Raw genomic sequence first — 14,221 nt, forward strand, 5'->3', positions numbered from 1 at the left:
CTAGAACAATGTGGTGTTACCTGAACTTTTTGGGGAATGGCAACAGTTGTTGCTCCTGCATTTGAAGGTAACAATGGCAGTAACAAAAAGTAGAACCAGGAAAGCCACTGTGATTCCAATTCCCATCACTTGATAGCTCTTCTCTTTTGGGAGAAAGAATATGCATGGTTAGTCATTTAAATAATACAGGTATCCCAAACATTTTCAAAATATTATTCCCTGATTGGCCAATTCACCTTCTAAAGGAACGTTTATGGTAATGTAGATAGTGGTTGCAGCTAGTTCATCATTTATCTTAACTGTTTAAATTTTTGTTTTGCAGGTCTAAAATTTCTACTTGTCTCACTTACCTTAACAACCAGACTGTGATTTAATTGGTATGAATATAGAGATAAGCAACCCAGAATAAGAGAAGCAATACAAATCTAGTCCCAGGATTGGGGGAAAAGGTTAGGGACCCTAGACAAAATATACCTTTTTACATTTCATAAGGATAGGCAGATTTAAATTGCAAAATTTTCAAACCCACATCAAATAAGAATCAAAGACCAACCAATTTTCACTCTATATATATATATATATATATATAACTAAAATTACTCAGTATACATATTAGCAAAGTTAGGGATATTTATCAAAAATTGAATTAAGCTTTTTTTTTTTCTAGAGCTAAACTCTTTGTGAGATATCTTGACACTAAAGGAGGTAAAATATATTATATTATCATTTATAAACTGTTGAATTTTTACCTAAAAAATGTTTGCCAGATTTCATTTTACAATATTTTTTAGAATACTTTTGCTTAACATGGAATATTTTTTCCAATTTCCTATTATATTATCATCTGTGAACTGTTGAATTTATAACTAAAAAATGTTTGCCAGGTTTACTTTTAGAATATTTTTTTTTGGAATACTTTTTCTTAACATGGAATGTTTTTTCCTATTGTCCTTCAAATTTACTACTATCATGCTATAGAAACTGTAGAGGCATACTGCTATCATGTAATTATTTAATTGATTATAATTAATTAATTATAATTATGCATTATAATAATGAATTATAACATAATGCTTTTAACACCTAGGCAGAGATTTATGAAATTTTGAATTTTAAAAGAATTCTTTAGGAAAAAAAAACCATTCAATCAGCTTTTGAATGTTTTTTGTGTGTGATTGTGGTATTTTTCTTAATTATGAACACATTAAACAAAAAGAAAAAAGATTTTTTAAGTCGGAAAAAACACAGTTCCATTTATTGTAAATCATTCAGCAATAACTAGTTTTTGGCTTGAATTTTAAAAAAAAACACTTTATATTGGCTTCTTGAGAAACTTAACATGTTCTACTTTGATATTGTTTTTACTTTAATTTAAGTTTTTTTCCATTCGAGTTTTTTACAAAAAAATTGAATTGGTAAATCCTGAAAATTAGAATTCAGAAAATTTAAATTTGAAAAAACTTTAAATTTGAACTTCTGTAAAAAAAAACAAATTCAAATTGTAATAAATTTGCCCTTCAGTGCCGCTCAAAATAGTTCAACCTTTACAGTTTGAAGGGGATGAGTGCTTAGTTACTGTCTTGGAAATTCTTGAAACCATAGGACAACAATGGCTACAGCCATGTTTTAATGTGCTAAGAAGGATCCAACCAATGTTTGGAGAGCCTGAGAAATCTGAAGTCTCTGCATTTCTATGGCAAAGAAAGCTCTCTTAGATCCATTTTCAATAACTTCTACTTTTTAATCTCAATAACTACAGAGTTGTATCCTTCCTTGGTAAAATATCATCTAGCCCAGACGTGGGTGCAAAGTTGATGACCAACCCTAAAATGTAATAAACCTTGCTAAATCAGCAAAAAGCAAACAAACAACAACAGCTCTCAGCAACTCCAGAGAAAGGAAAAATGCTGTATTAATAGCTACTGAAAATGATTATAACTGTTTTGACCTCTCTTGCTAGAAGAGCATCACCACCTTCATCAGAAGGAAGGTGATGAAGCTGATGGCCCTTTCAATAAGGCATTACTGGAATAGAAGTTCCATACAAGGAAAGTGTTGATAGTTGCCATGAACAGAACTCACCTGAGATGCTTATGGTGACATTGTTGCTGGTAACAGAGAAGATCCTGTTGGATGAAAGTTGGTTGCTGACCTGACACCTGTATGTCCCAGCATGGTGAAGCTGTGCTGACTCTATACAAAGCAATTTCCCAGATTCTTGGATCTGGAACAGTCCTGATTTATTTGCAATTGTCTCATTATAAATCCAAAGGAACGAGGGACTAGTGCCTTTTTCTACAGAACAGGTTAAGCACAGATTGTTTTCCATTTTTACTGAAAGTTCATCTTCCCCAGGGGTAATTCTGGCATCTGCCACTGGTTCTGTTAGAACAATAAAGGACAAGGAAAGTCTAAAATAGAATAAGGCTAGAAATGCTGTATTTTGTATACTAAACATAAACATGAACTTACTGCACCACAAGCCTAATCAAACAAATGATTTATTCTTTCAAAGTTGGCCACAGGGGGTCACCATCTTGTAACTTTCTTAAACATCTTTGCAAGACCAAGACTGTGCACATGCTCAGTGTGATCTGGGCTGCTTAGGGATCGTCATAAATGATCAAAACAGCACAAGTCAAATAATATCTGCCAGAAGCCGATACAGCAAGACTGATTAATAATCAGAATATACAGACTGCACTGGGTCCTGTGTTGTCATGTAATCTAATGTGGATTTTATAGTTTTTGTATTGTTTAAAGGACATGTAAACCCCCAATAAAAAATTAATCAGTGAACGACCTCTTTGAAATCTTTAGATAACTGCCACTCTGTTAAAAGGTTAACAGTAAGAATGTATGATCCCACTCACTCATGGATAATCCTGCTCATTTATGCATAATCCTGCTCATTTATGCATAATCCCCCTCCCTGCTCATTTATGCATAATCCCACTCACTTGTGCATAATACCACTCACTCATGCATAATCCCACTCACTCTCACTCACTCATGCATAATCCCACTCATGCATAATCCTACTCACTCATGCAAGATCCTGCTCACTCATGCATAATCCCACTCACTCATGCATAATCCTGCTCACTTGTGCATAATACCACTCACTCATGCATAATCCCACCCACTCCCACTCACTCATGCATAATCCCACTCATGCATAATCCTACTCACTCATGCAAGATCCTGCTCACTCATGCATAATCCCACTCACTCATGCATAATCCTGATCACTTGTGCATAATACCACTCACTCATGCATAATCCCACCCACTCCCACTCACTCATGCATAACCCCACTCACTCATGCATAATCCTGCTCATTTATGCATAATCCCACTCACTCTGTTAAAAGGTTAACAGTAAGGATGTATGATCCCACTCACTCATGCATAATCCTGCTTATTTATGCATTATCCTGCTGATTTATGCATAATCCCGCTCCCTGCTCATTTATGCATAATCCCACTCACTTGTGCATAATCCCACTCACTCATGCATAATCCCACTCACTCTCACTCACTCATGCATAATCCCACTCATGCATAATCCCACTCACTCATGCAAGATCCTGCTCACTCATGCATAATACCACTCACTCATGCATAATCCCGCTCACTCATGCATAATCCTGCTCACTCGTGCATAATACCACTCACTCATGCATAATCCCACCCACCCACTCCCACTCACTCATGCATAATCCCACTCACTCATGCATAATCTATCATAAAACCACTCACTCATGCATGATCCCGCTCACCCATGCATAATCCCACTCACGCCCACTCACTCATGCATAATCTGTCATAATCCCACTCACTCATGCATAATCCTACTCATATGCATAATCACACTCATACATGTATGAGTGAGTGGTATTACATGTACACATGAGTGGGATTACAAGTAGGAGTTCAATTATGCATATGAGTGATCAGGATTATGTATGAGTGAGTGGTATTACATGTATGAGTGAGTGGGATTGTAAATCTGAGTGGGATTATGCATATGAGTGGGATTATGCATATGAGTGAGTGGTATTGTGAGTATGAGTGGGATTATGCATATGAGTTGCATATTATGCGTATGAGTGAGAGATATTACATGTACACATGAGTGGGATTACAAGTATGAGTGCAATTATGCATATGAGTGATCAGGATTATGTATGAGTGAGTGGGATTACATGTAGGAGTCAGTAGGATTAAACATAGTTGCTAATAAAGTTACATTACCAAAAAAAAAGTTCTGAGCAAAGTCATCAGGCGTGACTGGATATGCAAATATAAATGATCATGTAGCTGATAGAAAATGGCCGCCTGGTTGAAGCAGATCTTGCATTCAGGAAAATACTACAGTGCGGCTAACGGAGGGGATACAGATACTACCTGACCCAATCTTTGTCCCTGCAGCTGGAGTTGGAAACAGTAAAGGGGATGTAAAGGCAAAAATAAAATTCAATACAAATCTCTACACAGTCACCGACTGCTCTACAGGGAAACAAACAAAGCTGCTTGAGTTCTGCATGGCTGGGAAGTAAAGCTCCCCCTGCTGTTCATAAGTATGATTGTTTCCCTACCCAGCAGTTAGGGACCGTCTGACAATTCCTATCCACAGCAGTAAATGAGGGGGGGAATTTCACTGCATACAGTCAGGTTTCTTATAAAAATGGTACACATTTTTTAATTAAAGTATATTGGAAATAGATTTATTTTTCATTAAAGAAAGTAAAAAATGGGATTTTATTTGTTTGCCTTTCCTTGTCCGTTTAGATTGTCATATTCCGTGAACTGCAACTGAACTTTATAACATTAAGCTCTTTTTGTCTACAGTTGATTGTACCATTGTTGTACAGAATTCTTCTTACATATATCATTTTTATTTACAAAAAATATTTTTATTTCCAAAATGTATTTTTTTACAAAGTATTTTTGTAGATACTAATTTTGTTATATCACAAAATAATGTGAGTAACTACAAAAAGTGCCAATTATAAAGAAATGCAAGAGTGATCCCCACCCCATAGTTTTCCCATCTCCATGCACTGGTATTGGCTAATTCTAACTCCGAGTAGAGTAAAATTGTTAACTCTAAAATGAATGTTTGGAATTTTATTCTTTATTTTATGCAAGTGAGGTATTCAGGAATGTGAGAGAAACCATGGAACATTTCTGGTGAATTTTTAAAAGGATAGTATGTGGGGCTAGATGATATCTGATATATTGGAAGTTCACAGTGAATAAGTATTGTTTTTTAAATATCCAATCTAAGCTGATATATTTAATGGTCTCGGTACAGGTTGTTTGCAAGCTTAGGGGGCTTTCCATACTAAATAGAACCTAACGTAGATAGTTTTATGGTGTATTTTTTAAGACTGAATCTCATAAAGAGTATTTATAGGTTTATTGTTAATTATGTAGGTTAAAGTACTCACCCATTACAGACAAAACAACTCCCTCACTGAGCTGCATTTTGCTGGAGACCTCATTTTGCAAGGCACAAGAGTAGGGTCCAGTCATGGTGATGGAGGTGACAGTCACCTGGTATTTAGCATCTTCCTTCTTTTCAGCTTTACCTTTCCCTACTGAATCATTCCTGTGATAGAATTCATAATCAACTGGGACAGATCCACTCTTGGACTCGTAGAAAAGATCCACAGAATCCCCCACAGCTACTTTGCCAGGACTAAGTTTTAGCTCCGGTTTGCCCAACTTCACTTTAACAGAGGAGAAGAAAAACAAATGTCCGTATATCTGGCAGAAATTATTCAATACAACATGCATTCAAATGGTCAGCATGTAAAACCAATAAATTGTCATCAAGGCAGAATAAGACTAGTGATGGACGAATAAATTCGCCATGCACAAATTCGCGGCGAATTCCAGTGTTTCGCCACCGGCAAATAAATTCGCGAAAATTTGCCTGCGGCAATTTCCGTTTTTCACGATTTTTTCGTGAAAACTTTCAAAATGCTCGATTTTTCCGGGAAAAGGTTTGAATTGCTTTATTTTGCTGAAAACGTCCGAATTTCACAAATTCACAAATTTCCCAAAACGGCCGCTTTCATGATTTTTGCAAATTGTTCGCTGTTTCGAGAATTTTGCAGGAAATTTGAGAATGTACCGGTGAAACAGGAGAGATTCGCACATCACTAAATAAGACCACAAAACCAATGAACAGCATTAAACCATGGTAAACCATGAATTCCGGTGCAAGTGCTACACAGATAGATATCTGCAGAATGTATATGTCCCTAGGCTACAAGAAGTGGGAGAGTTTAAGACAAATAGTTGTAAAGCAATGTCAGATCTTATCTAAAAATTTCTAATGTCCCATGTGACAGAAAAAACTATTTGTCCCCCTATATAAACAATGTATATATGAAAGGAAAGTGGTACATATTTTTCTTTAATTACTTCAAGTAGCAGAGTGGGTGCTAGATCAAGAGCTGTGGCAGCTAAACCTCTGAGTATATATAAATTGTGGAAGCCATGTTTAAAGATTAGCCAGTGTAGAGTTGGAACCAATGATACTGTAGGAGAAACTCAAAATAGTAATAATACTATATGGATCATTTACTTATCCCTGGGGTGACAGTGCTAGAGCACAAAGGGGAACTTTTTTCTCTGCAATTTTCTTTTCTTAAAATGTAAATACTGGAAAATCTAACCCTATCTCCACCTATACAAGAATGTGTCTCATGGGACAGAGCAGAACATTTAGGGGCACATTTACTTAGCTCGAGTGAAGGATTAGAATAAAAAATACTTTGAATTTCAAAGTATTTTTTTTGGCTACTTCGACCATCGACTACGACTATGAATCGAACGATTCAAACTAAAAATCGTTCGACTATTTGACCATTCGATAGTCGAAGTACTGTCTCTTAAAAAAAAACTTCGACCACCTACTTCGCCACCTAAAACCTACCGAATCTCATTGTTAGCCTATGGGGAAGGTCCCCATAGGTTTTCTAGCCAATTTGTGATCAAAGGAAAATCGTTCGATCGGTGGATTAAAATCCTTCGAATCATTCGAACGATTATTCCTTCGATCGAAATCGAAGTCGAAGGATTTAACTTCGACAGTCGAATATCGAGGGTTAATTAACCCTCGATATTCGACCCTAAGTAAATGTGCCCCTTAGTACACTGCTTTTGGCTTATTCAGGTGAGTATATTATCTAAATACATACATATGAAGCCACATGGATTTTACATTTTGTCGCTCTGTGTCCAGACACCTTTTTTTAGTGCCATCAGGATTTTGTCACACCATATCATTTTTAAGTGCTAAATACTGTCTCTAGATCGAGTTAGAGTGCAATTCCAGTACATTGTTTTTGATGGACTAAGGCCATTGTACTCTAGCACCATCTAAAGGCATCTTGAGGATAGGGAGGGCCACATGTCATATGTTCAATATGGTGCCAGTATTAAATGTATGTTTACAAATGCAACGAGTCTGACTGGTAAAATGGGAGAGCTGGAGGTGCTGGAGGGAAAATATGATATGATTGGTGTGGCCTAAACATGGCTGAATGAGTCACATGACTGGGCAGTAAATATCAGTGGCTATACTTTGTTTTGGAGGGACAGAGGCAATAGAAAAGGAGGAGGGGTATGTCTGTTTGTTAGGCAGGTTTTAAAAGCTCATATAAAGGAGGAGGTTATGTTAGAAAATGAGGGGGCAGAAGTCTTATGGGTGGAGTTCTTCACCAATTGTAAAGAGTCCAGCAAATTAATTGTAGGAGTCGCTATAGACCCCCTAATGTAAGTGACGAGGAGGAGGCGAAGCTCCTGATACAAATAGAAAAGGCTGCTAGTTTGGGTAAAGTAATGATAATGGGGGATTTTAATTACCCAGATATTGACTGGAGCAACAGTACTGCCAGATCAGTTAATGGGAATAAGTTTATAAACTGTTACATGACAATTTTATGGCACAGGTTGTTGAGGAGCCAAGAAATTTCGGTTAACCGCACACCAACACCACCCTTCCTGTACTTGTCACCTGGTGCACAACGATAGAGGCTTCGGCCACCTCAAAATTCCATAGAAAAGACTTTCACAGGCACACAGGATTTTTAGCTGCAGGGCAAGCCCTTGCAATTCTTTAATGCAGTGCAGGTGCAACGTTCGGGGTCACCCCCCTTTGTCAAGCATGGTTGTTGAGGAGCCAACCAGAAAAAATGCTATTCTGGATCTAGTGATCTCTAATGAGCCAGAACTTGTAGCAAATGTGCAAGTAATTGAACCCCTGGGTATTAGTGACCATAATGTTATATAATTTAATATCTGGTGCAGAAAACAAATATATACTGGGGCAACAAAAACCATGAATTTTGGAAAAGCTAATTTTAGTGCCTTGAGGGCTGCCCTACAGCGCATTGATTGGGGCATTAAGTTTTCAGCTAAAAACACAGAACAGAAATGGTTGTCATTTAAAATGATATTAAAGCATTACTGTTCTCAATTTATTCCCTTAAGGAGTAAATGTAGAAGCTCTAAGAATCATCCTGTGTGGCTTAATACAGAAGTAAAGAAGTTAATGGGAAAGAAGAGAGAGGCATTTAAAAACTACAAATCTGTTAGGACAGAAGCTGCATTTAATATATAAACACTGTAATAAATGTTGTAAATCAGCAATCCGGAAGGCTAAGAAAAGAAATGAAGAGTTAATTGCGGTGGAGGTGAAAACTAACCCTAAAATGTTTTTAAATATATTAATAGTAAAAAGATGCAGGTTGAGAGTGTTGCTCCATTAAATAATGGTACCAGTGTGGTTGTAACAGATACAGATAAGGCAAATGTGTTAAATCAGTTCTTTTCTTCAGTGTATACAATAGAGGAATCTGAGTTCCCAGGCTCACTTTATAGCTGCACTAATGGCTCAGCTCAATCTACTCAGTGGCTGACTCAGGATATGATTCATAAAGCTTTAATAAAAATTTCTCTAAACAAGGCTCCAGGGCCTGATGGCATACACCCCGGAGTTCTAAGAGAGTTTAGTTCAGTTTTAGACCAGCCCCTATTTCTGATTTTCTCAGATCACTTTCATCTGGTATGGTGCCTATGGATTGGAGAAAAGCTGATCTTATTCCAATATTTAAAAAGGGATTATGATCTCAGCCTGGCAATTATAGGCCAGTAAATTTGACATCTGTGGTGGGCAAAATATTTGAAGGCTTGTTAAGGGATCACATTCAAAATGTTGTCCTAGTGCAGTGATCCCCAAAACGTAGCTCGCGAGCAACATGTTGCTCGCAGCCTCACTTGATGTTGCTCGCGTAAGCTTACCAGCAGGTGTCCATTTAGCAAAGTGGCTTACTGTCTGGAGTGCTGTCTGGAGCGCAAACAGGTAGTTCTTCATTCATTACAAAGCATGCTGCCGTCTCATCCTAGATAAGATAATCAGGCAGCTGGGGGCTGTACATTGTGTGAGTCAGCCAATCAAAAGTGTTACCTGGGTCATGGGTCAACTTGCAGGAATTTAAACATTAGGAAAATACTCTGGATGTTTTAACTGCAGATCGCAAGGAAAAGAGGCAGAGCTGTATGTTCGAAATTCGTTCCGTCGCTGCATCTTTCTGTAAGTATCTCTCAACTCTCTCCCCCCTTTCTAGCTGCAGTTCTAGCCGACCCCTTCTTCCCAACCCTTCGTTTTTTCCAGCCCACACCAGTACTTATGACCCAGTATGATCGCTACTCAGCAGCCCCGTGTATTAGGAAGCATGTTTAATAGATTCTGCCAGCGAGATTCCTTCTCCCTAGCCCACCGTAAGAAGCGTGAATCACAGTTTCACTCAGTGCGATCCTTTCTCCCCTGCCCTCGCAGTCTCACATAAATTACAAGCGCGTTCCCCTGCTGTCCTTCGGTAAACCTCCTGTCAAAGACATCAGTGATATATAACAGCGTGTTCGTGATTAGTCCTGTAAGCGAGCGGTGAGTAGGAGGCGCAGGAAAAGGGTGGACTGCGAGAAAAGCTATGCTGGTATTTATGTGTGAGGGCCGGGGAGAAAGGATCGCACTGAGTGAAACTGTGATTCACGCTTCTTACGGTGGGCTAGGGAGAAGGGATCTCGCTGGCAGAATCTATTAAACATGCTTCCTATTACACGGGGCTGCTGAGTAGCGATCATACTGGGTAATACAATACTGGTGTGGGCTGGAAAAAAGGGAGCACTCTGCAGCTTAAAAACAATCTTATTGCTGGCAAAGAAACTATATGAATAAAGCACTTATAACAGCACACTGCTTCTGCCCCTCTTTTTCCAGCAGCAGCCCAGAGTGATCCCTTCTCTCCAGCCTGTGCCATTACTGTGCCAATTTTAATAATTCCACATTCTACGTAACTGCTACTCCATCACCCATCACCTTGTTGTACCATTATGATTCCCAACTCCATACATCACTTTTCACCAGAGAGTTTCAGTGCTGCCCAGTCTCCTTTGTGTCACCATTTCCAAGAAGTTCAACATCCTACATTTCTTTTATTTCCCCTTTTCGCATGTTCATGTGCCACAATCTTCTCTACATTTTTGCTCCTTCCCGTCTCTCTCCTCCATATACCCTTGGTACTTCTGTGGCATTCTGTGCCCTGTCTGTACCCTCAGTGCTCCAGTGTGCTATTTTTTCTTCCGTCCGTACTTCCAATGCTCCAGTGTGCAATTTTTTCTTCCGTCCGTACTTCCAGTGCGCCATTTTTTCTTCCGTCCGTACTTCCAATGCTCCAGTGTGCAATTGTTTCTTCCGTCCGTACTTCCAGTGCTCCAGTGTGCCATTTTTTCTCCTGCCTGTACTTTCAGTGCTCCAGTGTGCCATTTTTTCTTCCGTCCGTATTCCCAGTGCTCCAGTGTGTGATTTTTTTCTCCTGCCTGTACTTTAATTGCTCCAGTGTGCCATTCATTCCCCCCTCAGGCCGGCACATGGCCTCTGTTTAGTTCCCAAAATGGATCTCTGTTGTTACCTGTGTAGGGGCTTTGATGACACATAACATTAGGCAGTTTGTTGTGCTTGCATGGACTGTGTGCATGGTGTGTGAATACACTGTACTACTGATAGGTATTCTTAAGTGTTGCTAGTAACGGCTGTGTATGTTATATTGGTCTCAGATAAAGTACACTGTTAGGAATTTTAGGTATTTTCAGGTTTGCTATACTAATTGCAGGGTACAGATTGCTGAGTTTGCTATATTTCACACTGGCGTCACTAACAAACTGGCATTTTGTTGTAAACTGGAACACTTTTACTTTAATAAAAACTTTTGTTTTAAACATTTTATGATTTTTTTTACTAAGAAAATGGCTGCTCCTCCTCTGCACAAGAAAAGACGTACCTACACATACAGTTTTAATGAAGAGTGGGAAGAAAAATACTTTTTTACTAATTTCAAAGAGAAATGCATATGCATAATATGCCATGCAACAGTTGCCATTGGGAAAAAATGCAATGTAGAACGCCATTTCACAACAACGCATAGAAAGTATGACCTGGAATTTCCAGTTGGCACGAATTTGCGGAAAGTAAAAGTGAAAGAGTTAAAATCTGTTCTAAATGCCCAACAAGCAATCTTCAAGAAACCTGCAAACAAATCAAAAGCAGCAACAATTGCATCATTCAAGGTGGCACATGTCCTTGCAAGAAAGAAGAAACCATATGAGGATGGAGAAATTGTCAAGGATGCCATGGTTGCAGTTGCCGATACTTTATTTCAGGATTTTAAAAATAAATCAGACATTATGTCTGCTATTCAGGACCTGCAGCTCTCTGGAAACACTATTACTCGCAGAATTGAAGCCATGTCAGATGACATTTGTCACCAGATGAAGAGGGATGTACAGCAATGTGATTTCTACAGCTTGCAGTTTGATGAATCAATAGATGTGGTGGACACTGCTCAGCTGAACATCTTTATTCGAATGGTTTTTAAGGATGCAAGTATAAAGGAAGACCTGTTTGCTGTTATACCATTGAAAGGAAAAACAAGAGGAGAAGATATTTACCAAGCTTTTAAAGCTTATGTTCAGCAGCTGAATGTCCCACTACATAAATTGGTATCTATAACAACTGATGGTGCCCCTGCAATGATTGGGTCAAAACTTGGCTTTGTTTCTTTATGTAGAAATGATCCAGCATTTCCACCATTTTTGAATTATCATTGTGTTATTCACCAGGAATCACTTTGTTCCAAAGTTATTGAGTTCCATCACGTCATGAAAGTTGTAGTGAGGATTGTGAACTCAATTCGTGCCAGGCCACTTCAGCACAGGTTGTTCAAAGCTTTCCTGGATGAATTTGATGCTGAGTATAAGGACCTCCTGTTTCACACAGAAGTACGGTGGCTAAGCAGAGGGAAAGTGTTGCAGCGCTTCCAAGAGCTTTTGCCAGAAATATCCCAATTTTTAGAAGAAAAAGATGAATTATACAGTGAATTATATGACCCTCAGTGGCTGACAGATTTGGCATTTTTAACAGACATGACTTCAAAATTAAATAACCTTAACCTTGACCTTCAGGGAAAGGACAAAAATATTACACAAATGATTGGGACAATAAATGCTTTTAAGGAAAAGTTAAAAATGTGGTTGTGTCACCTCAAGAGAAAAATTTTCCATCACTTTCCCAGCTTACAAAAAAGGCAGGAAGAGCATTTGACTTTTGAGACAGATTCTTATATTGGCAGCTGTGACAAACTGATGAGAGACTTTGATAAACGCTTTGCTGATTTTTGTATCATAGAGCCAATTGTGACATTCCTTGCCAATCCATTCATGGGCATTGACGTATGTTACATTGCAGAACATATTGCTAACATATTTAAAGTTAATGTTTTAGAAGTGGAAAATGAAGTAATAACATTAAGAACAGATGTGCAGCTGAGATCCAGATCACTGCAAAATGACTTCTGGTCATTAGTAGAAATCTGCAAGTTTCCCATCCTAAAAGGAACCTCACAAAGGCTGAATTCCTGTTTTGGGTCAACCTTCCTTTGCGAATCTGGATTTTCAGCTATGAAAATTTTAAAATCGAAATATAGAACACGTTTAAATGATGATCATCTGGGAGAATGCATGAGGTTGGCTGTTACAAACTACACTCCAGATATTCAGAAACTGGCAGAAAACATGCAGTGCCAGATTTCACACTGATTTATATTACATTTTATCATTTGAATTGAGTATATGCTTATTATTATTAAAATATTATGTTTGCCGTACTGTTCACGTTTTGCGTTGCTCACGAACAAGTTTTGCATCGGAGTGTGGCTCACGGAGCGAAAAAGGTTGGGGACCCCTGTCCTAGTGAATGGCATTATGAGCAGCAATCAGCATGGCTTTATGAAGGATAGGTCATGTCAGACAAATGTGATTGCTTTTTATGATGAGGTAAGTAAGATTCTGGACAGTGGGGGGGCAGTAGATGTGATCTATTTGGATTTTGCCAAAGCGTTTGATACTGTGCCCCACAAATGACTGCTTTCTAAACTAAGGTCTGTTGGGCTTAATGAAGACGTTTGCAAGTGGATGGGAAACTGGCTACAGGATCAGGTACAGAGGGTGGTTGTTAATGGGACATTCTCTACTTGGAGTAAGGTTCTTAGTGGGGTCCCTCAGGGCTCAGTATTGGGTCCACTCTTATTTAACTTGTTCATTAATGACTTAGGGGAGGGTGTTGTAAGTAATGTATCAGTGTTTGCAGATGAGACAAAACTATCAGCCCAATTAATTCCATCCAGGATGTGGCACTTGCAACAGGATCTTGATAAACTGGCAATCTGGGCAGCTAAGTGGCAAATGAGATTCAATGTTGATAAATGTAAAGTCCTGCACCTGGGATGTAAAAATATCCACTTATACCTTTAATGGGACTGCACTAGGCAAATCCATTATGGAAAAGGACCTTGGAGTCCTTGTAGATAATAAACTTGTCTGTAGCAAGTAATGCCAGTCAGCAGCATCAAGGGCAAATAAGGTCTTGAGCTGTATTAAATGGGGCAGAGAGTCACGGGAGGAGGGGTCATTCTTCCACTGTATAGAGCACTGGTAAGGCCCCATCTAGAATATGCTGTACAGTTTTGGTCTCCATCACTCAAACAGAACATTATTGTATTAGAGAGGGGACAGAGAAGGGCAACTAAGCTGGTAAAAGGTATAGAAAATCTTAGCTATGAGGAAAGACTGGCCAAATTGGGGATGTT

The 14,221-nt window shown here is 38.6% G+C and overlaps 1 protein-coding gene across 1 annotated transcript in view; it reads right to left on the reverse strand.

Annotated features, from left to right (window-relative positions):
* The window catches only part of LOC108699148 (Fc receptor-like protein 2), a 21,695-nt gene continuing 7,474 nt past the window's right edge, over positions 1–14,221 (reverse strand). The window contains exons 6-8 of the mRNA XM_041574001.1: positions 5,456–5,737; positions 2,083–2,382; positions 1–143 (exon numbers count right to left, since the gene is read on the reverse strand). Of these exons, the coding sequence (XP_041429935.1) occupies positions 1–143; positions 2,083–2,382; positions 5,456–5,737 (725 nt within the window). The remainder of the gene's footprint in view (positions 144–2,082; positions 2,383–5,455; positions 5,738–14,221) is intronic.

The sequence above is a fragment of the Xenopus laevis genome, chromosome 8L, assembly GCF_017654675.1.
Source record: "Xenopus laevis strain J_2021 chromosome 8L, Xenopus_laevis_v10.1, whole genome shotgun sequence".
NCBI classification, from domain to species: domain Eukaryota; kingdom Metazoa; phylum Chordata; class Amphibia; order Anura; family Pipidae; genus Xenopus; species Xenopus laevis.